This window comes from Talaromyces rugulosus, chromosome III (assembly GCF_013368755.1).
Source record: "Talaromyces rugulosus chromosome III, complete sequence".
Taxonomy (NCBI): Eukaryota; Fungi; Ascomycota; class Eurotiomycetes; order Eurotiales; family Trichocomaceae; genus Talaromyces; species Talaromyces rugulosus.
The window spans coordinates 1,947,943-1,968,244 of NC_049563.1; the positions used below are offsets into that span (position 1 = coordinate 1,947,943).

At 49.4% G+C, this 20,302-nt stretch overlaps 12 protein-coding genes across 12 annotated transcripts; 4 read left to right on the plus strand and 8 right to left on the minus strand.

Annotated features, from left to right (window-relative positions):
- Window positions 1–21: 21 nt before the first annotated feature.
- On the minus strand, window positions 22–1,689 carry TRUGW13939_05531 (uncharacterized protein; the record flags this gene model as incomplete). Its single annotated transcript, XM_035488694.1, has 2 exons — window positions 22–1,017; window positions 1,069–1,689. The coding sequence occupies 2 exons, from the start codon at window positions 1,687–1,689 to the stop codon at window positions 22–24; spliced, it is 1,617 nt and encodes a 538-aa protein (XP_035344587.1).
- Window positions 1,690–2,542: 853 nt separating this feature from the next.
- Window positions 2,543–3,157, minus strand: TRUGW13939_05532 (uncharacterized protein; the record flags this gene model as incomplete). The annotated part of the gene is made up of 2 exons (XM_035488695.1): window positions 2,543–3,027; window positions 3,079–3,157. The coding sequence occupies 2 exons, from the start codon at window positions 3,155–3,157 to the stop codon at window positions 2,543–2,545; spliced, it is 564 nt and encodes a 187-aa protein (XP_035344588.1).
- Window positions 3,158–4,518: 1,361 nt separating this feature from the next.
- On the minus strand, window positions 4,519–6,547 carry TRUGW13939_05533 (uncharacterized protein; the record flags this gene model as incomplete). The annotated part of the gene is made up of 2 exons (XM_035488696.1): window positions 4,519–6,209; window positions 6,271–6,547. The coding sequence occupies 2 exons, from the start codon at window positions 6,545–6,547 to the stop codon at window positions 4,519–4,521; spliced, it is 1,968 nt and encodes a 655-aa protein (XP_035344589.1).
- A 619-nt stretch (window positions 6,548–7,166) lies between these two features.
- On the minus strand, window positions 7,167–9,089 carry TRUGW13939_05534 (uncharacterized protein; the record flags this gene model as incomplete). Its single annotated transcript, XM_035488697.1, has 4 exons — window positions 7,167–8,651; window positions 8,704–8,937; window positions 8,986–9,000; window positions 9,054–9,089. The coding sequence occupies 4 exons, from the start codon at window positions 9,087–9,089 to the stop codon at window positions 7,167–7,169; spliced, it is 1,770 nt and encodes a 589-aa protein (XP_035344590.1).
- A 256-nt stretch (window positions 9,090–9,345) lies between these two features.
- On the plus strand, window positions 9,346–10,049 carry TRUGW13939_05535 (uncharacterized protein; the record flags this gene model as incomplete). The annotated part of the gene is made up of 3 exons (XM_035488698.1): window positions 9,346–9,348; window positions 9,414–9,607; window positions 9,683–10,049. 3 exons carry the CDS (start codon window positions 9,346–9,348, stop codon window positions 10,047–10,049), a joined length of 564 nt encoding a protein of 187 aa, XP_035344591.1.
- A 940-nt stretch (window positions 10,050–10,989) lies between these two features.
- TRUGW13939_05536 (uncharacterized protein) lies at window positions 10,990–11,776 on the plus strand (the record flags this gene model as incomplete). The annotated part of the gene is made up of 2 exons (XM_035488699.1): window positions 10,990–11,518; window positions 11,580–11,776. The coding sequence occupies 2 exons, from the start codon at window positions 10,990–10,992 to the stop codon at window positions 11,774–11,776; spliced, it is 726 nt and encodes a 241-aa protein (XP_035344592.1).
- A 961-nt stretch (window positions 11,777–12,737) lies between these two features.
- On the minus strand, window positions 12,738–13,652 carry TRUGW13939_05537 (uncharacterized protein; the record flags this gene model as incomplete). The annotated part of the gene is made up of 1 exon (XM_035488700.1): window positions 12,738–13,652. One exon carries the CDS (start codon window positions 13,650–13,652, stop codon window positions 12,738–12,740), a length of 915 nt encoding a protein of 304 aa, XP_035344593.1.
- Window positions 13,653–14,504: 852 nt separating this feature from the next.
- On the minus strand, window positions 14,505–15,744 carry TRUGW13939_05538 (uncharacterized protein; the record flags this gene model as incomplete). The annotated part of the gene is made up of 2 exons (XM_035488701.1): window positions 14,505–15,217; window positions 15,279–15,744. The coding sequence occupies 2 exons, from the start codon at window positions 15,742–15,744 to the stop codon at window positions 14,505–14,507; spliced, it is 1,179 nt and encodes a 392-aa protein (XP_035344594.1).
- Window positions 15,745–15,992: 248 nt separating this feature from the next.
- On the plus strand, window positions 15,993–16,503 carry TRUGW13939_05539 (uncharacterized protein; the record flags this gene model as incomplete). The annotated part of the gene is made up of 2 exons (XM_035488702.1): window positions 15,993–16,333; window positions 16,398–16,503. 2 exons carry the CDS (start codon window positions 15,993–15,995, stop codon window positions 16,501–16,503), a joined length of 447 nt encoding a protein of 148 aa, XP_035344595.1.
- A 272-nt stretch (window positions 16,504–16,775) lies between these two features.
- Window positions 16,776–17,810, minus strand: TRUGW13939_05540 (uncharacterized protein; the record flags this gene model as incomplete). Its single annotated transcript, XM_035488703.1, has 2 exons — window positions 16,776–17,703; window positions 17,770–17,810. 2 exons carry the CDS (start codon window positions 17,808–17,810, stop codon window positions 16,776–16,778), a joined length of 969 nt encoding a protein of 322 aa, XP_035344596.1.
- A 676-nt stretch (window positions 17,811–18,486) lies between these two features.
- Window positions 18,487–19,179, plus strand: TRUGW13939_05541 (uncharacterized protein; the record flags this gene model as incomplete). The annotated part of the gene is made up of 1 exon (XM_035488704.1): window positions 18,487–19,179. One exon carries the CDS (start codon window positions 18,487–18,489, stop codon window positions 19,177–19,179), a length of 693 nt encoding a protein of 230 aa, XP_035344597.1.
- A 183-nt stretch (window positions 19,180–19,362) lies between these two features.
- On the minus strand, window positions 19,363–20,230 carry TRUGW13939_05542 (uncharacterized protein; the record flags this gene model as incomplete). Its single annotated transcript, XM_035488705.1, has 3 exons — window positions 19,363–19,653; window positions 19,716–19,942; window positions 19,999–20,230. 3 exons carry the CDS (start codon window positions 20,228–20,230, stop codon window positions 19,363–19,365), a joined length of 750 nt encoding a protein of 249 aa, XP_035344598.1.
- Window positions 20,231–20,302: the final 72 nt, after the last annotated feature.

Here is a 20,302-nt window from a genome sequence, read left to right on the forward strand (position 1 = left end):
TAGTGGAATCTGTCCAAAAACTCAAGAATTGGTGCTCATGCGATGGACAATGGGGACAGCACTAGGCGGCAAACTTCCCATTTCAGTGACGACCATGTCGACGTATTCAGCAGGAGTCACATCATGCATAATGTTCAGCAGCTGCAGATTAGGCGTGTCCCTCCAATCCTCCAGTGGTGAAGGCGCGCTTTGGGATAGACTCAGGCTAGCAAGGCCATCGACGATGTTGCTGCTGCTGCCCCCTTTTTTACCGGATTTTGGCTCGGGGGCACCGCCAGGGTTTGGGAGGCCTGTCACTTGTTGCAGCGGCTGCTTGGTGACAAGCTCGTCGGCGTCTGCAACCTCGTTGACGACAATGCTGTCCAGAGCGACACGGTCTGTGAATTTGACGGTCTCGCAGCACACAATGACTGGGATTTCGACGCCGCCGGATCGTTCCTTGGCCGACATGGCAACCAGTGCAGTGCCGACACGAGAGTACAACCGGCCATTGCCGGTCATGGCATGCGCTCCAAGGAAAACTTTTGTCGCGTCTTTGACCGCATGGCTAATGCCGTGAATCAAGGAGTATTGGACTTCCAGGCCGGCATTCGACAAAGCGCGCGCAAGATTCTTGCCTTCGAACAAGGGGCGAGAATCAATAATCGAAACGCGGAATTTCTTGCCCTGTTTGTGTGCAGTGAGAAGCGTCTGCTTCACAATAGAGCTCCCTGCAAAGGTGACAATGACATCGCCGTCTTGAACTTTTTGCGCTGCGCTGTTAGCAATGACTTGGTCGGCGACTGTGATTTTCTCGCGGATAAAGTTGTCGATAAACTCGCACAGATCAGATTTAGCAGTCGCCTCGGGGACGGATGGATCGATCGATGAGATCGACAGTTTGAGCGCGCGGATGGCATTTCCCTGGCTGATGGAGAGCGGGCGACACGTAGACAGGTACGTGATCTGGTGGGACAGATGAGTTGTCAGGTGGCGGGCCAGCGAGGTTCCGATGGGCGTAGTGTATGATTCAATGACCTATATTACAATCAGTATTTTTTTTCCCTTTCTACTTTCAGAGCGACTCACTCTCTTGAACGCGATCAAAGTAGCGACACATCGCGCACTGCTGCCGCAAATGACATAGTCCCGTATCTGCAAACCCAGCGCAAGCACTGCGGGGTGAACCTCTTTTGCTGCGCCGGCGATAGTAGACCTCCGTGGAACACCATACAGATGTCCAAATACCGCCACATTCTTGTCCTCCTTCGTCTTCACTTCTGCAGGCGCGGGCGCAGACGGTCGAGGCCCGCCCGTGTACCGTTGGCCCTTTTGTGGTGGACCAAACCCGTCTTTTCCTCCGGCCTGTCCTCCTTTTCTCGGAGTTTGGGCAGTTGATGGTCCTCCTTGTGCAGGTTGCTGTTGTGCGCCTGCACTGCTTCCTCCTCCTCCTCCGGTAGCCTCCCTCTCTGCCTTTTCTTTGATTCGTCTGGCGGCCTTTTCGGCCTTGGCCTTTTTCTTCAGTTCGGCGGGCGATAGTTTCTCTGAGGATCCATCGGCGGGCGCTTCAGTTTTTGGTTTTTGCTGTTGCTGCTTTGGCTTTGGGTTTGCACTTGCTGCATTGTTCGTCTTGTCCTCCTGGTTTGTGGGGGGGTTCGGCTCGTTCGCAGCCGCTGGCGAGATCGAGGGTGGTTGGGCAGAGCTAGCCATTGTGACGAGAAGTTACGATCAGGGACGGCGCCGTGGTCGAGGGATTCATTGATGATTTTTGTGGTTGTTGGTGTTAATGTTGTGCGGGGTGGTGGTTGTGCAAGAGGCAAGCTTTTTTGGCCGTTTCGTTCGGCGTCGATTTCGGCGAGGGGTGAGCCCGGTGACTCATAGGCAGGCTAACCAGGAGAAGCAATTCTGTACGCTGTATTCAATCATTATTTGTTAAAACGTAGGTTTTTCTTTCTTTCTTTTTAGCATGCCCCTATTTTACTTGGCCTTTTCTACAAGTTTTTAAATATAGTATAGCTTAGTTTCATGGTGACGATTTGTATGCATGCAATAATGCCTCAGGCAATAGCTTAGTCATCTCTAAAAATAGGTTCAACATTGAACATTAATGTTGGATACAGAACCTTATTCTGGTAGGTTCCTATATAAGGTTAAATTTGTGTGGACAAAGGTACTAATGAATTATCAGGAAATTTCAACATTGGATTCAATTGAAAGCAAAAATGGGTGTCAATCCAGGTGTCACTTTGAAGTATATATAGTTTTCAGATACAGTAACAAATACCAACTGATTAGCATATCATCGTCAACAACAAAGAATGACAAAAGTTGGATTAAACATGTGAAGCAAATTATAATAGCCATGACAAAATTTGGCTGACTTGGAAAAGTTTCCTCCGAACAAAATTCTCATACACCATCATCCAAGGTACACATGTAGTAGCTCCAGATGTCCCATGGATCCCCCTGATAGTAGTACATACTAGTACGTAACGACCTAGTATAGCCGGACCGCCATGACATCCATACTTGGATGTCTAGATTAGATATCTAGCTTGGATATCTAGTTGGGAGGGTGAGGCTTTCCAGTTGGAGGAGGAGGGGGAGGGTGCTCGCCCTCATCACGCTTGGAGTGAGGAGGTTGAGGCTTTCCAGTCGGGGGAGGGGGGGGAGGGTGCTCGCCCTCATCACGCTTGGAGTGAGGAGGTTGAGGCTTTCCAGTCGGGGGAGGGGGGGGAGGGTGCTCGCCCTCATCACGCTTGGAGTGAGGAGGTTGAGGCTTTCCAGTCGGGGGAGGAGGAGGGGGGTGATCGCCATCGTCACGCTTCGAGTGTGGGTGAGGACGCTTTTCGGTCTCAGTTGGGTGAGGAGGAGGAGGAGGGTGACCATCCTCGTCACGCTTGTCGTTGTTGTGAGGAGGATGAGGCTTTCCAGTTGGAGGAGGCGGCGGTGGGTGGTCACCATCATCGCGCTTCGAGTGCTGACCATGAGGCTTGTCAGTCTCAGTTGGGTGAGGAGGAGGCGGGTGTCCATGGGTGATTTGTTTGCCTATACAAAATCAGTGAGAACATGTAAAATGGGTTTGAAGAAGATGCATACCGCTGTCAGCTACAGGAAGAGCTGCAGCTGAAGCCACACTGGCCGCCAAAAAGGCAGACAAGACAGTTGACACCTTCATATTGAATTGATGTTTATTGAGTTGTAATTGAATAGAGAAGATTGATATTTGAGATTAATGCTGATGATGGATAGAGAAAAAAAAACTTATTCCAACTGCGACTTTGACTGCATTTTATACCCAAAGATCCAAGAGCAACATTTGAATCAATTGACGTTATTTACCTCATCTGCAGAGAGTATTGCGAATTAAAAGACCCATGCAGAGCGTCGTCAACGTTTGTCGTCAACTTCCTCGTCAGCTGTGCACATCTATGGCCAGTTGTGGTTTGATCGACAACTGGTAGATGGGATATCTGGATCTATATCGATTGGGCTAGCTACTAGCTACATTGATATTGCCGTAAAAGCATATTCTAGGCACCAGTTGATATTCGAATATTTGCATTTTTTTGACTTGATTTTTGCTATAGCATGTTTTTAACCTCGTACGTTTACACTTGATGGCCTCTCTAATTTCCAATTAGCAATATCTTTCGAATATTTCGAATACTCCCAAAAACTTCAACCTACACAGAGGTACCAAAAAAAGCCGAAATTCCGCACACCCAGTAACTATCTCTACATAACATAATCCTATTAAGTTATACCCCTAATTAAGGTACGGTTTGCTGTTTTGACCCGCCTGGCTATTCATGGTTGGGTATACTAACTAGGGTTACGCGGCAACATTGTCGATCATCCACTCTAGGCCATCAATTGATGGCTAAGCCTACTAAACCTTGTGGGGATCTGCGTCAGTGACGAGATTTGAGTTCTTATTTTAATATTACGCCGTACGGAGTAGTGCGTGTCGAACTGTTTGCAGTTTGGATCTTCATACGAAAATTTCCGGCTTTCCCTCATACGTCACGGCGTCTAAAAACGGAGCCCTAATATGATTCACCGTTTACGGAGAAAACCCGGGACCTTGGACCTTGCGTTTTCAGCACGGCATGTTATGTAATATGGTGTAATAATATGTGTACGTAGTATAAATGGACCTCAGATGTTAACCCTAGCCCAGTATGTACATGTGCATGTGTAATTTGTTGGCAGTGCATATCTACGTACTAGGTTGGGATGCAAAGGAGACTTGTCTAGTGTCCACTGGCACCCATTACAAGCCCCTGGAATCGATTTCAGAATAACAAAATGAAATGGGAGAAAAGTTGAAAACTCATAGGCTAATCGATAGAGTATTTTATAGTAGTTATAATCATAAGTATGCACTTTCTCAAAGCAGGGTATGTATTTACTTGAAAGGATAAAGAAAGAAGAAAGAAGAAAGAACTCATAGACAAAAAATAAGAAAAAAAAGCAAACCCAGACCCCGTCGCAAAATGTGTATCGTATGCAAGAAGCAACATCAATAATCTCTTCTCAAGCACGCTGCGCAGTGCTATTGAGCGAAAGCCTTCCAAAAGGACGTCGCTCCACCTCTTCTTTTGCTTGCTGTTGTTGTTTGATTCCGAACCGCTCGTGGTCGGCGGTGAGCTTTCGTCTGAACATACTGAGTTCTTCCAATAGATTCTCCATATCAGCTTGCATTTCCCACGCCTGCTCGTCCTGCTCGTCGGAGCTTTCTTGCTCGTCCTCCCAGATGCCGCTGGCTTCTTCTTCTTCTTCTTCCGGCAAGGATGGTGTTTTGAGGTCTCTCTCTTCTACTTCAACCTCTTCAACTTCCTCAGTCCGTAATGACCCTAGGCTGGATTGCCGTTTCCGGAGAGGAATGTCAGGGATCGGGTTTTTCAAACTGTCTAGGGCTAGCTTCAAATGATTCCGAAGTGCCTCGTTCTCGGTCTGAAGCTGCTTGATCTTGCACTCGCTGACCATCTTGTTCTCCTCCATCAGACGTTGCATCTTCTCCACTTGCTGCTGATACTCGTCCAATTTCTCATTTTGCACCTCACTCTCGCGTTTGCTGGCCGAATTCGAGCTGACGGCCAATTGCAAAATGCGGATTTGCTCCGCCATTTCGGCAATTTGGGCGTCGCGTTCGGCTGCAGAAACGTGATCCTGGTTGACAACGGCCCGGGTGCGAATCCGCTTGGCCTGATCTGCATATCGAAGGGTCGACAGCGTCTCGTCGTAATCAGATGGCGCAATACAGGCGATCATGGCCGTTTTGGAATTGCCTCCCAGACTGTCTTTCAATAGCCATGTCAATATCGAATCACGGTACGGAACCACTTCTTTGGGCCTACGTCCACCGGGTCGTTGCTGTTTAGGCTCCGCGAGAGCTGCAATGACTCTCCCCAGAGTTGTGAGTGATTTATTGATGTTTGAGCCCTCTCGTAATCGCTGGCCTGTTGCTTCGGTCGCTTTCGCTCTTTCTGAGCCAGCCAAATCCACCAGACGGATGCGCGCTGTTCGTTCGGTTGTCTCATCGGTCGCAAGGTCGTGGTGGATCTGCTTGAGGACTATCGTGAATACGGCATGAGATCGAGATGAGGTGTCGTTCATCTTGGTGCTTGCCACAGTCCTGGAGAGATCGCCTTTTCTCATCCAGTTCATGATGTCCGCGTAGCTCCTCACGGGAACGTCAGTTAGATCTTTGACATATGGCCCATCTGTCGGCGATTCGCGAATCTTCAAGTAATGCGGAGGGTCGGTGCGTGGTACGAGCAGGTCGCGAACATGCTCGTTGTAAACTTCAAAATAAGAGACTCGGACATTGTAAGTTGTGTCGACAGACTGGGCTTCTTCGATTCGTTCAAAGAGATCTTCACACGTTCTTGGAATCAGCCCAGGCCGCTCGGGAGTGCCCATCATTGTATAACTTTTTCCAGATCCAGTCTGGCCATAAGCAAAAATACACGTGTGGTATCCTTCGAAATTATGGTCCAAGAACTCTTCGCCCAAGCAGTTGTATACATCTTCCTGGCCAGCATATTGTTCGTCGGATTCGTCGTGCGACCAGAACGAGCGATCGAAAGTAAATGATTTTTCCTCGTAGACCTTACCGCGGACCTGGGAGCGAGGCGTCGCCGTATTCATCCCTGGGGCGGCCAGTATCGTTTCCTGGGTCAGCGGGTTCATTGATATCAGACATTCTGGACCCTTCTGAATTTCTTTATGGTTTCAATTCTTGTTAGCTAGGTGCTAGAAGTTATAGGACGGACTTTTTCTCACCTCTGGGCAGAAACGCGCGGACTCTGACGACAACCTTTACATTACCACCACCGGGTGCAGGGCTTTGGAGAGCCACCGGTCCGCTGGCAGGCACAATGACGCTTTCCCGAGATCGTAACGAGGGACTGGACGCCGTGGACTGCATGAGCGTCGTAGATGCAATTGATGTGCTTGTCGCAGCCGTGCTCGAGCTCAGAGCAGACATACTGGACACCGAGGCGGTCGAAGAATGCGAGACGGGGCTCAGGTGGTTGTAGAGGCGCGCGTCGAGAGCCATTTCCCTGTTGCTGCTGCTACTGCTGCTGGTGCCCCTCAATAACTGTACACATTGAGCGATTAGATCGCGTTGGCGAGAAATATGGTTGTAGAACATAAACAATGATTTTTGGCGGGGTGTATGGTGTATGCTGAAAGGAAAATGTTGCCCAGGTTGCTTCCTGTTGTTACGGTACCTTTTTTTTCATCAAGCTCGGGGTGGCTTTAACCAGATAATATTGCGTCAAAGAGAAGAGAGGGTCGATAAGTCCTGTGGTTATCGCAAGAAGCGCAGTCGCCAGTCAGTACAGAATGCGTGGCTGCAGGAGGAATGTTTACTCACTCCCCGCACGTGGTCAAGTCGACTCGGCTGCGGCAACAACACAGGCTTGGGAGGCAGGAAGAGAGCTCTGCCAGGTTGCTATTTGAGTAAATAGGAAAGAAACAGACACACGAGGCAATTACTACTGAAGCAAAGCGTCTAGGAGCTCGAGGCGAGAAGTCGCAGCCCAGCGATCGTTGTGGTTTTGCCGCATCGGGTTAGGCGGCCAGCACATCCGCTCCCGGTTGCTACGACGACCATCGTGATTCATTAATACTTCATTAAGGCTTCTATACTACTTCTATACAGCTTCCTCTCATTACTTCAGTCCCTTTGCCAGCAGCTCCTGGCCGACCTCCTTCAGCAGCGGCTCGCCCTTCAGCTTCTCCACCTGCTTCTTGGCCTGCACCGACTCTGCGATCCCCATGGCCCGGCACAGATCGCTGAGCTCCCCGTCGACCGGCGCCTCGTACAGGAACAGTCCCAGCGCAAAAAGATACCCGTGCAATGCTTCGACGCTCTCTTCTTCTGTGCCGATGGCCTCTACCAAGGAAGCCACAAGCTCGACCTGATCGCCCTCTGAGAATTCGTCGGGCTTACCGGCAAAGCGCGAGTTGTGGTTATAACCTGCTAGGTTATAAGCAAAAGACGCCGCAACAACCCGTAGATTCGTGTGGCTGTCTAGCAGAGACCCTGTGAGCAGTCGGATGCAGGTCTCGCGCAAAGTCTGATCTGACGCAATCTGCTCCGGATACAGAGGCGTCGTGAAAAGGTTGCACGCTAGTTGAAGCATAACAATCCTCAAATTGTACGGACACGAGGCGAGATCCTCAGCAGGGGAAAAAAGAGTCAGGAGGGTTTTGTGGTTTGGATCCTCTGCAAAGAAACCGCTCACTCGGGAGTCTAAGAATGCAACTCGGATCAGATCAACAACGGCAAACTGGCTGTCCTTTGGTATCGACGGAAATGTAGATTGCAAAAAGGCGCTCAAAAAGGAAAGGTTTGGAACAGCGGTGTTGGCAGGCTCGGTTGCAGATCTCGTCTTTATAAAATCCACAAGGGTCTTGATCGTGGGATCGTCCTTGTATGACCCGATCTTTTGGAGCAGTTTATCCAGGGGAGGAAGCTTTGTATAGGTGACATAATTTGTGATCTGCCGCTGAAGACTCGGTAGGCGAAGAAAGGTATGCGGATGGGCAGGATGGGCGGTTTGTATCAGCAACCGCACATTACCCCTGAGCTGCGCTGGATTGGCACCGCTCCATTCATCTTCTTTCTTGCCTCTCAAAAAGGTCATAAATGTCGGCGTCGCGCGAACTCCGTACCTTGAGCTTACATCAAAAGCGACATTCAAATCAGCCTTGATTAAGATGGCTTTGTCACCGGCTTCTTCTGCAAGCTCGTCGTATGTAGGGTAGACAATCTTGCAGGGCGCACAGGTCGAGGAGGTGAAAAAGATGCACGCACAGCTGTCCGCTGCGAGTGATAGTTGCTGTTCCAACTCTTTCAAGTTGCTGACATTCCTCACGTACCCTCTCACTTCTGGAGCTGCCAGCCTTTCCTGGACCTGAGGCACTGGCTGGACTACCGGCTGAGGAGGAGCTGGGACTGCTTGCTGCGTTGGGTCTGCCTGGGTGATGCCACGCATTGCCGAGTCAATCTGTGGCCGTAACATCTGCCCCAGAGGGGTGCTGAGAAAGGTCTTTGGTAACGACTGGATATGTTCCGGGATGCCCTTCCCAAGGAGGAACATGGCTAAATCTTGAGTAAAATTGTTGCAGTTATGCATGAACAGGTCATACGACTTGCTAGGTGGTCAGGTAAGCGGATTCCACTGCTATACATCACGGACGTACCTCTGGCGTGTAAATTTCAGCGAGCGACCCAAGATATTCCTGGATTACTTCTTGGGGGAGCTCTGTTCGTCCCATATGTAGCTTCTCCATGGGCTGTCCATGGTGCGTCGAGCCTGGGACAGTCCGGTGAATGCCCTGGCCGAAGAAGTACTCGACGCCGCCAAAGACGAGCGCGGTGTGGTAGATGGCATCGATTTGGATTCCTGTCAGAGGAACTGAATACTTTACGTATGTCTGGCATCAGCAATGATATGAATAGAGTGACATCGTGTTGTAGCGTACCATGCGCGCAAGACCCTGTTTGGCGTTAGCATGTGAATTACTGGCCTTTAGCGAAGGAAGAAACACACCTTGGACAGGTCGTATACATAGAGCTCTACGTCCATCTTGAGCGGACAATAATGCTACTATATAAATGCAAAGCAAACAGCAAACAGAGCAGCAACAATAATGATAGTCTAGTCAGTGTTGAAGAAGGGAGATGCAGGCAGCCCTGCGTACGTCTTAGCAATCAAAGAGTGGAGCCGGGCCGCCCTAGCTATTTTTATCTACTGCGGGGATCGCGGTGGTTCCTTCCTCTTCCTTCATGCTCCATCGCATATTATCGCTTCTTGTATTTGCATATCTGCATCAGTTACTGCCATGGTGAGAATTCCCGTATTTCTTCTCTACTAAATTAAAGTTCTCACAGCTAACTGCATCTTCTTCAGTCAACCCGCCGCGGCGGCGGAGCTGCGAAAGAGAAAAAGCGCCGCCAGTCCAAGCTTGCCAAAGAGAACGACATCAGCGCAGACGAGGAGAACGAAATTAAGGAGGCTTTCCAGCTGTTTGCAAGCAAAAATGTGGAATTCAAGGACGAGAAAGACGGCGTCATGCAGACCGAGGACGTTCGCCGGGCTCTGGTGTATGTCTTTGTCCGAACATCCGTTGCGAAGTAGTAACATAACCCAAGCTATTTTGGTGCTAACAATCCTGGCAGAGCCCTTGGACTTCCCCCCGATTCAGCATCGGAACTCTCCTCGATCGTCTCCGCGGTCGATCCCACCTCTGCCGGCTTCGTCACGTATGAAGCGTTTGTCGCAGTAGCCGCCGCAAAACTGCACATGCGCAGCGACGATTCCCTGGCTGCCGAAGTCGACGCAGCTTATCGCCTGTTCACCAAGGGCTCAGACGGGCCGATTACGCTGCAGCATCTGCGCCTTATTGCGCGAGACTTGAAGGAGGACAGTGTCGGGGACGAGTTGCTGAAAGACATGGTCCGAGAAGCAAACGGCGGCGATGGTTTGCACAAGGGCGTGACACTGGAGCAGTTCCGTGACGTGATGTCTCGCGCTGGAGTTTTTTGAATTTGTCTTGACGATTACGAGTGGTTTTTCATATATTTCATACGGTTCATACGGATACAAGAGTCGGAGTTTTTCGGTTTCTGAACATGATAAATATCCTTTCCCTGCTACGACGTGGTGACAGTTTTACGATTCAGACAAAACGTGCATTATCCGACAATGTAACTAATACCACGGTCTTATTCTACAACTCCCGCCCTTGAGCTATGGCATCAACAACGGTTTCGTTGGAATCCAACAAAAGCTCCATATCACTACCGTCCTTGAATTTGCCCAGCAGACAATAACTCACAGCCAACACATACGATTCTCCTGTCTCTTTCGGCAGCTCTATATGAGCGAGTGAGGCCAGAGCGCCCCAGGTATCCCTTGCCTTTGGCAGCCTTTCGCTCCTCTGGGAATCTTGGATTGCCTTACTGAAGAACTGAGAAACAGTCTTCCAGGGGCCGATCTCTAGCAGAACCACCCCCGCGTGGGTTTGCCTTGGCAATCTGGATGGCGGTAGAAAAACGTTAGTGATAGAACGTGGGATGGAGAGACCATCTATGATGGCTGTATTGATATGCAGCCCGTGAGTTCAGTTTTGCCAATACTTCCTTGGATCGTTTTGTTTCGATTGTTTAGTACATCTGGCTGCGGAAGCGGCTCCATAAACCCTAAGAAATTATATATTATAAAGTTTTAGTTAGCTGAATATCGGCATTAAAGACTATTTCCATTACATCATAAAATTACTCGCGATCGATTGTTGTAAATGGCGCCTGATATTGCAGGCACCAGAGCCAATCGGTGCCGTCCCCGTAGTGGGGCTCTCGGCAACCGCCGAGCTTGAGCTGAGTCAGCTGCGTCGAAATATCTTCGATCTTCATCATGAGCTTGTAACCACCATCATGCGCTTCCAAGCTGATGCCATTCCGTCGATCGAAAGGGTAGAGTCAACATGGCTGCAGCACAAACACATGTAGCTCACGAGCTGCTCTCTCGCGCGCACTCCCCCGATACAGCCCAGCAATTGTTCACCGAGCGCATCAAGCAGAAACCTCTCTATCTCCGACCAACATCCCCAACCCCGGCCGACAATCGGTCGCGACGACGACTACAGCGTCTCCGCAAGAAAGAGTATTTCTTGAGGAAGCAAAAACCGCAGCCCCTCTCCGCGCGCGAGAAACGTGTTTCTGGAATCCACAATATCCCCACGGAAGAATGCAAATATGAAATTTTCAAGGGCTTGCATGAACTATGGGTGCAATACATGCAGGACGTGTTGGATATCAAAGATCGCAAGGCAAATACCATTCCGCAGATAACAGCCCAGGGCCACGGGAGTAAACTCGTCAGTGCCGACTATCATGGTGCAGAAGTTGAGGTTGTGCGCAGTCGATGTGCGGGGAGAGTGGGCATCAAGGGTATTGTCGTTAGGGATAATAAGTTTACCTTTGTGATTGTCACAGAAAAAGACGTCGTCAAGAGTAAGTTATTTATTTGATTTTTTTGCCATTCTGAACATAGCATCTGACTTTCTTGCTCTAGCTATCCCCAAGGAACACACCGTTTTCCGGTTTACGATACCTATCCCTTCGCCGCTGCCGAACGAAGACGATGCTGCTGATGTTTCACAAAATACCGGCAAAGACCTGGTTTTTGAATTGCATGGCAGTCAATTTGAGAACCGGCCTGTTGACCGTGCCAATAAAAAATTCAAGTGGAAGAATATCGACTATGTGTGATCGTTAGATGATCGATTAATACTATTACGACGTGTCTCCTCTATCAAGCACCGATTCCCGGCCCCAGTTGGAATGGGCTCACTTGTGATTATGCAGACCCAGATCACAATGCGCCGGTAGCTAAGCACCATGGCTATTCCAAAAGCACACCGAGCTAGGATGCTCAACATCCATTGTCGGAACTGGCAACCTGGCAAGAGCTAGCAACAAGAGCTATTCGCTTGATCTCATGGAGATCATACTCAGGGCCTGCATATCACCAAGTGATTACATCTGGCGGGAACTTGAATTCTCGAATGAATGATGAAAATCATATCATTTCCCACATGGCTGGTACTGCAAATGATAACATTGCTTACGAAATGATGGACTACGAGCTTAGACTTCACTGTATACTGTTGTGAATATTCTTCTATTTTATAGACGAGGAAGTTTCAACTTATTGGCTGATAAAATGTCTTTTCAGAAAAAAATTGATTTCGATGTAGCTGTTATGATACACGAAAAACTGGATCAACTAGGCGAGCTACGTAGGCGCTGTACTGTCGTAATCGACGACGCAACAACCTAGTATTTCTAGTGGTAGTCATGAGGCGATCTCGATCTCCATACATCGGATCGTTTACAGGTAGGTAGACTTCAGTAAAAGTCGGCGAGATGTGCTCGACTTTTCGCGTCATTGATCCAAGACCTGGCCCTATCGGTGAGTGGCTGGTGGACAATACCATGGGGTATACAAGACCGCAAATTTGCAAAAGCAGTCCTGGGCCACGTGAAGTATCATCAGTGCTTCAGACTTGTGGTTCTGCCAGCTCGATCAACTGTTGTTTAGTCGTTGCAATGCAATTTGTGACGGAGTTGTGCACACACACAAGACAACCAGGTCGAGCCGTGTAATTTTGCGTTTCCAGTAAGGATATGGGGCGCGTGTGTGGTGGTAATCGAATCGATCCCAGTCCCTTCACATCCCGGCCCATTCAACGCTGAAACTGCGGACGTTGGATATATCTTCACTATCTGAATCGCTAGGTTCAGCACCGCCAAACAGATATCCCTTCTTGACTCCGGTTCCTAGTCGACCACCAGAAACAATGTCCATGAGATCAATCTCTTGATCCCATTCGGTACCAACCACTAAGAAATGTGAATGAAACCGTAGCGAGTCGCCAGGGTAGGCCACATATTGGCATCCAAACCGAAGCCCAGGAGAGAGAAAGTAGCCGCGCGAATGGAGGTGGGCATATATCGGGTACGAAGATGGCACCTCTGGCAACGGCATGGTATATTCCTCAGGGGCACTTTGCGGTAGTAGTGGAAAGCTTGTCGCTGGGGTAATAGCCATGGTGACTGTTGAAGGCGTTGACGATGTTGTAGTAGCAACTGACCGCGAGTCAGTTCCAAAAAGGCTCTCATTATCTTCCTGTCCGTTTTCAATCTGGGGCTCTTTAGAGTCGCCCGCTTCTGTAGCCTTGGCTTTAGCATTATTCCGCTGCGCAGCTTTTTTAAGTGCCTTCTCGCGTTTTGATTCTTTCTTCTCAGTCACGAGCTGTGATATTTCAGACCCTTCTCTATCTAGACTTTGCTGATACCGGCGCTTGTCTGCATCGATAAGCATCCTCATGCCATGGTCATGGAATTTTGCTTCATCAACAATACGGGCTACTCCTTTTTCTACCAGAACTCTTGCTTCCTCGGGCATGAGAAGTAAGGGAAGGCCGAGAAAAACATTTTGCTGGGGTACATGAGGCAGGGTGCCCATGAAAACCCCGCCAATATTATGCTCCCTTCTTAAATACGTAACAGCATCGGCGGAAAAGAGGAGATAGCGACCAGTAATGAACGAGATGGGAATGGGAAGATCTGGTGCTGAGTCCATTTCGGCGTCTTGCCGGCCTCGCGAAATCTACTTTCTTCTCAATCATTAGTGAATGCAACACAATAAAAATGCTTCAAAAAATGGGTAGAAGGTTGATGTAATCATTTAAAATACAGTTCTCAATCACATTGTGCTCTTTTTTTGAGATATTAATGAGCTTCAGGGGATTGACAGATTATGTAGGTTATATAATCATGTTGACAGACAGGAATTGCGGGCAGTTATCAATGGGCGAAACTCACTTTATTTTCATAGGCAGTAACTCTGACCTGCAGAGTCAGACAAGAATTTTTTTGAAGAAAAAAAAAATTTGCGTGGAGGAGAGAGAAAGGAAGAAAAAGTGTGAAGCGACAGCGGGAAAAATATGCAGAGGTGGATCGGCGTTCGGTCTAGCCCGTTTGGGACACTAGCGCGCAACGTGCAGGCAAGCAAGATTAACAGCTGCGAGCCCAAGCCTCGTTCTTTCGTCCTCCACGCTGGCAAATGCTATTATAATAACTGTTGACGGCATAGAATTCGCAACCATGAATTTCATATTAGTGATGAATTTTCTCTTCTTTGGGCCGATCATGCTCTTGCTGGGTAAGTAGCCCCGCATACCCCCTGCCGTTTTACTTTCTCTGATAGTCGGCCAGTTTTCTTCTCGCTCTCTTATTGCCTTGGAGACAGATTCCTGTCTCGCCTCCGCGGGTCGTCGGGCGATTCATACGGCCGAGAATACTTGCGAACAATGACAAACACTGGGTCTGCCATGTCGGAGCAAATCGAATTAGACGACATATATCGGGAAGACGACGACGACGAAGAATAGCGCGAATGGTGGCACATCGGGCAATCGCTTCGGCGTTGCGCCTAGAACTCGAGATCGGCCTTTTTGGGCATTCCATTGTTTCCCCCCGCCTGCTGAGCTTCATTGTCGCCTTCGGCTGGAGGTAGGCTGAACGGCTTGATCTCGAATTTCCGTCGGCTCAGCGTGAATGCCCAGTCTTCTCCTATGTTTTGATCGCTTCCTCCGCCACGCTCGTGTAATATGGGAAGTCGATGTGTTTTCAGCATGCCCTGGGGTGGTTCTTCGTGTGCGGTTGCGGCGCCGGACGTTGCCATTGCATCGGATGAATGAGGAAAGGGGCACAGTTCTATCACCCCGTCGGAAAGGAGTTCTATCCATCGAACGAGTCCTGAGGACCTTGGATACAAAGAAAGTGGTAATGTGATCATCGCAGTGATGTTATGGTTGTTTTGCGAGAGAAGCGCACGGAGAGAGTGCACAAATTGTAACAAATAATCGGGCTGGCTTGCCTCTGGCGGATAGGTAGCGGGATTTAGTAGTGCCGGGATGACAATACGATGTACCGTAGTCGGAGGACTGGCTGCAATGGCTGATTTTATATTCTGTATAATGGACAGAAAGGGCGACCCTCGCGAAGGCGTAAGAGGGATGTAATTCACTGTAGACAAGGATGGATGGGTAAGCCGTTTGGTGAGATCGAAAGCATGGCAAAACACTTGCTGCTTTGGGCTGCCATCGGTCGAAGCTGCAGGACTGTCCGGTGTTGCTGTAGGGGCTGGGAAAAAAGATCAGCATTTATAGACGTTGACTTGATTCATAGTTCGCATGCGGCTTACCTCGTGAGCCTGCAATTCCTGTGCCAAACTCGCCCAAGCGCTCGTATCTCCAGGCAATCTTCATTTTCTCGTCTCTCCTCTTGTCTGCCTTGTCGTCTGCTGAATCTGCAGCCCCTGTTAAGCCTGGTAAAGTCCTCCCCCACTGCTCTCCCAGGCCAACGACATGTACTCTGTGCTCTTGGACAACGCCCTCCGCTGCATAGTACCGCAGCAGGGCGCCAGCAAAGTCGGTTGTGCCATTCTCTTCAAGGAACAAAAATTTCCCAAGCGGCAAGCCTCCGTGGCCAGCAAGGAGGTTGTCTAGAGAGCGAGAACCGGTTGACGTTGTTGGACGTCCATCGTCTGGTGAAGGGCGCACTCCAGCAAGGCCCTCGACAGATTGTGCAGCAGCGACCACAGCAGGGGCTTGACTGGGATCGCGATTTTCGCCAGACGAGATTCCTATGTTCCGCTTGCGAAACGACATTGCGACGTCTGGATGTGAAAAGAAAAGATGAAATATAGATATAAAAATAAAATAAAAATGATGCACTCAACTTCAGCCAATGGCGGTGCGGGGCAGCTTCTGTCGGCGCTAAGGCGGATCGAAAGAAAAAAAAGGCTTCGGCGTAATCGTTTCGCTTTGAGCTACAAAAAATAAAACGCCAACCCGTCACGTCGCAAACAACCGCTTCTCTCTTACATCTGACTCGAAGAGCCTTTTTACGCTTCAAAATGTCTGACTCTCAGCTCTTCGAAGACACGTTCACAATCACATCGATAAACGCGCAGAAATATGACCGCGTCTCGCGCATCAGTTGCACTTCGACGGATAACCAGACGACCTTCACGCTGGACGTGAACACCGAGATCTACCCCTGCGCGGTGGGAGAATCTGTCTCTTTGGCTCTGGCTTCAACCCTGTCTCTCGATGGAAAGGAGGAAGACTCTTCTGGCGCTGGGCGAGGTGGCTGGAGAGACGTGGGCGCCGGCGAACAGACCCTGGCAGATGATTACGACTACGTCTGCCATGGCAAGGTGTACCGATTCGAAGAAGGCTCTACCGCTGGCAATATGTACGGAATATACAACCAATACAATGCGGGCTATCTAGCTAACGAGCAATTTCCTTTTCTCTAGGTCTGTCTTTGTCTCTTTCGGTGGTCTTTTGCTCTACCTGGATGGCCCATACAGCAAGCTCGTGCCTTTGAAGATCGACCACATCTATCTTCTCCTTAAGAAATAGATTTGCGCTAGCGATTATCAACACGCATGGGATAAGTCGTGTCGAAATTGTGCAAAAAGGGAAAAACATATTGCATTAGCGCTGGCGTTTCAAGGACGATTTACAACAATTACTATCTTCCCCGGAAATCTCCCCCCCCCCCCCCCAAAAAAAGGGTCTATTCAAAAACAGAAATACAAACAAACAAACAAAACCTTTATATTATCTACATTGAATATATTTTCTTGTCGTGAAAACGTGAGAAAATCAAATCAGATTTCCAAGAATATTAACTACCTCGCTTTAAATGACGCCGTAGGAAATGGCAATCGACGATGCATCCTAGCCACGATTTCCAAATAATCCGGTTCGCTCTCTGCTGTAATCATCCCATGGCGAATCAAGAAGTCAATAATCACCATAGAACAATTGGGTTTCCATTCCCCCCCCTTTAGTGATTGCTTAACCTCGTCAACTGTCCAGAGACGAAAATCTTCAACTTCACTGTCGCACGGCTTGATCGCATGTGTAGCATCTAGTCGAATGTCGTAAATATACTCAATCTCTGGCTGAAGTAAGCCCGTCTCACCGCCGGCACGAGCATCTCGCACATAAAAATACGTAAGGACTCCAACAGGGCTTGCACGCTCTGCGAATACATCATTCGGCACGGATGCCTCTTCCGCGGCTTCCCGTACAGCGCACGCGTATGGGTGTTCGCCCGTACTCATACCTCCGGCGGCCGTATTGTCCAACATGCCAGGGTATGTTTGCTTTGTCTTTGACCGGCGAGCGACCCAGAGCTTGAGCCCCTGGTCGTCTTGCACATAACCAGTCATGTGAACTCCGTAAGTCGCAATGCCGAAAAGCGGGCTGGCTGATCGTTCCATTTGGAGCAGATATTGGCCGCCGGGACCGTATATGGGGTACATCTCATGGCGCCATCCCTTGAGAACCTCGAAAGTGTCCCGGCGGACTGCATCTGCTAGCAGGCGGGACATGATCTCATTGCGAGTTTCTGGCGTGGCATCCGGTGCTGCCATCAGCGTCACGGTGCGCGAGTTTGGATCGACGTTCCAGTCACTCTCTGCCCAGACAAACTTCTCGACAACTGACTGCGGGATATATCCCAATGCAGCATCACAGCCATTGACTTTGAAAGTGTAGTAACTGCTGAGAAGACTTGTGTAGTGTTCTGGGCTATCTTCAAAGTAAGGGAAGCTTCAAGTTTCAATCGAGAGTCAGCACAACGGTACGAGATGAGGCATATGACGGGATCAGACGAACTTGTCGCATTCCTTGGCCAGGTCGAGAATAGACTTTGCCATAGTGTTTGTTTGTTTACTGTTCAAACTTTGATTTTGAATCTTACAAGATTGCTCTCTTGTTCGCTTTGTCTGGCGGGGGTTGAGTGTGTCCAGGACCGAGGGATTGCAGGAACCGGGCGTCAATCTTTAATAGAGATGCTTGATTGAGCCTCGTGTCGCAAGATCCAATCACGCATTCTGTGAGGTTTACAGCAGGCGCATAAAGTAAGCCTTGGGCCACCAGCCGACGGTCGACCCACGGGAAGGAGGCTTGGACGCGGAGGGGGGCAGCGCAAGGTAGACCCAGAGCGGCGGGGCACAGCCCTTATCGATAAGATGCCGATAACGATAAGCGCTCCGAATGTTCCATGACGTTCTCGGCGCTGTCGTCACGACGTACTGGCTGGCCTAAATAAAAAGCTTCTCCAGCGATCGATCCTTTTTCCCAGCGGGGTCTACTACCATTCACAATGAGATTTCCGTATATACGGGCTTGATTGCCTCGCTCGTTAGCCGCTGCGAGAACAGGAAGGAGGGATTTGGCCACCAATTGATATAACTATCCGCGACAGTAGAGCTGTCAGCCCCGCTTCAGCAGGGAACCCTCGATCAAGTGCGCCGTTTTCTGCCTTGACAGAACGAGGCAATCCACGAAATCAGACGACGCAAAGAGAAGAGGAGAAAGCAAACAGCAGACATGTTTTCCGTGGTCATTCCAGGGCGGCCGTGTCTCACAGACATCAACACCGTCGACGTCCAACCCGGTGCTCAGCCGACCAAGTTCGCCTTCACTTTTCCTGCATCTCCCAAATTCAACCACCTTGTCGTCTTTTTTCTCCCGGGGACAGTGCTACCCCCGGATACAGCTGCTGCAATCTACCTACAAACTCCCAACTCAAACCCGACGCCCAATGGCCCGGAGTTTCAATTTCTCGGCGCAATCGGAAACGAGAAACCCTCGGCCATCTTCAAGGTTGGATCAGGCGCTAACCAACCGCGCCTGACAGAGGCTCAGCAGGAAGACGAAATGCTGGACGAAGACGCCACTCCGTCACGGGATACCGGCGCCGGACAGGTTGTGCTAGGCATCTCTATCGAGCCGGCGCAGAGCGTGGCGGCGCAGATGGCAGCGCTCAGCGCCCAGAGAGAGTCGTCAACGGACCTTGTCCGTCTGCCACCGCAGCAAAAGCAGATCACGACAAAGGTTCTTGCGCAACGAGTGATTGGAAACGCGTTTAACTTTTTGGCTAGCTTCGCCGAATCTGACCCCAGCAAAAGAGGTGAAGAGGTTATACCTTTGAAGAGCTTCAGTGATTGGTGGACGAAATTCGAACGGCGTATTGAAATAGATCCGACCTTTTTGGAGCGCGAAGACCCCAGTCAGTCCTGACATGTTCTAGCCATCGCTATATCTGACGTGCATATATACATGACATTTGGAGTTTTTTTTTTTTTTTTTTTTTTTTTTTACAATTATTGTATAATACCTTGATCTATCTAACGATGCCCAGTATGCAATTTTCAAATCCAAATGAAGCCACATCTGAGAAAAAAACCTCAGAGACAATGCGATTTATTCTTCGAGCAGGAACCTCAAAAAGGCTGCCCCTACAGTAACGCCATCATGTGCATTCGTTGCTCTCGATAAGGCTTCCTTGTAGGCCGCGTCGGAGAAGATGCCCAGTTGTTTGCGTCGATCCAGGATTGCTGACATGATTTCAGTGTTGAACTCGGGATGTCCTTGGACTGTGATCAATTTCCGTGGGATATACATCCCTTGTACAGCACATTTCGGAGAAGAAGCAAGTGGAACAACCTCCTTGGGGTATGCGGACACGATATCTTGGTGCATCTGTTGTAAGCTCTATATCCAAACAATAATTAGTAAATGGCTTGTTGTCTTTTAGAACCTTCAGGTGGGCGTACAAGTTTCTCTGTGCCAAATAACTCCTTTCCCTTTTCTGTCAAGTCCATATCGCAGACGGAAATTTCCCATCCGATATCGCTTCGGCCAACCGGCGCTCCGAGTGCTCTTCCAATGATCTGATGACCAAAGCATATTCCAATTATCCGTACCCGGTCATGGGCGTACGCCTTTTTTGTGAACTCGACAAGGGTGTGGATCCAAGGTTCGTCGGCGAAAGAGTCGTGTTCTTCAGAGATCAGATGAGTTAGGAATGTTTTTGCAAATAAAAAAGAAGTTACGCACTTGAGCCGGTTAACAGAATGGCATCGACTTCCTCAAGACTGGGATATTCAGTCCCGTCGACAATGTCAAACTTGGATATAATCAGATCTGTGTCCGGGTTGATTCCACCTAGGACCACGGCACTGGCTTTGAGAAGCCTTGTGAAGACACCGCCATACCCCCCGTATTTCAAATTAATATTTTCTAGCGGCGTATCGCATTCGAGAACGGCGATGCGAAAGGGAGGGCGCATCGTGACTTTGACGATAAGTATTAAGCGTGCTGATGGCGGGGTACAAGCACGGCTGAATCAGAACCGGAGATG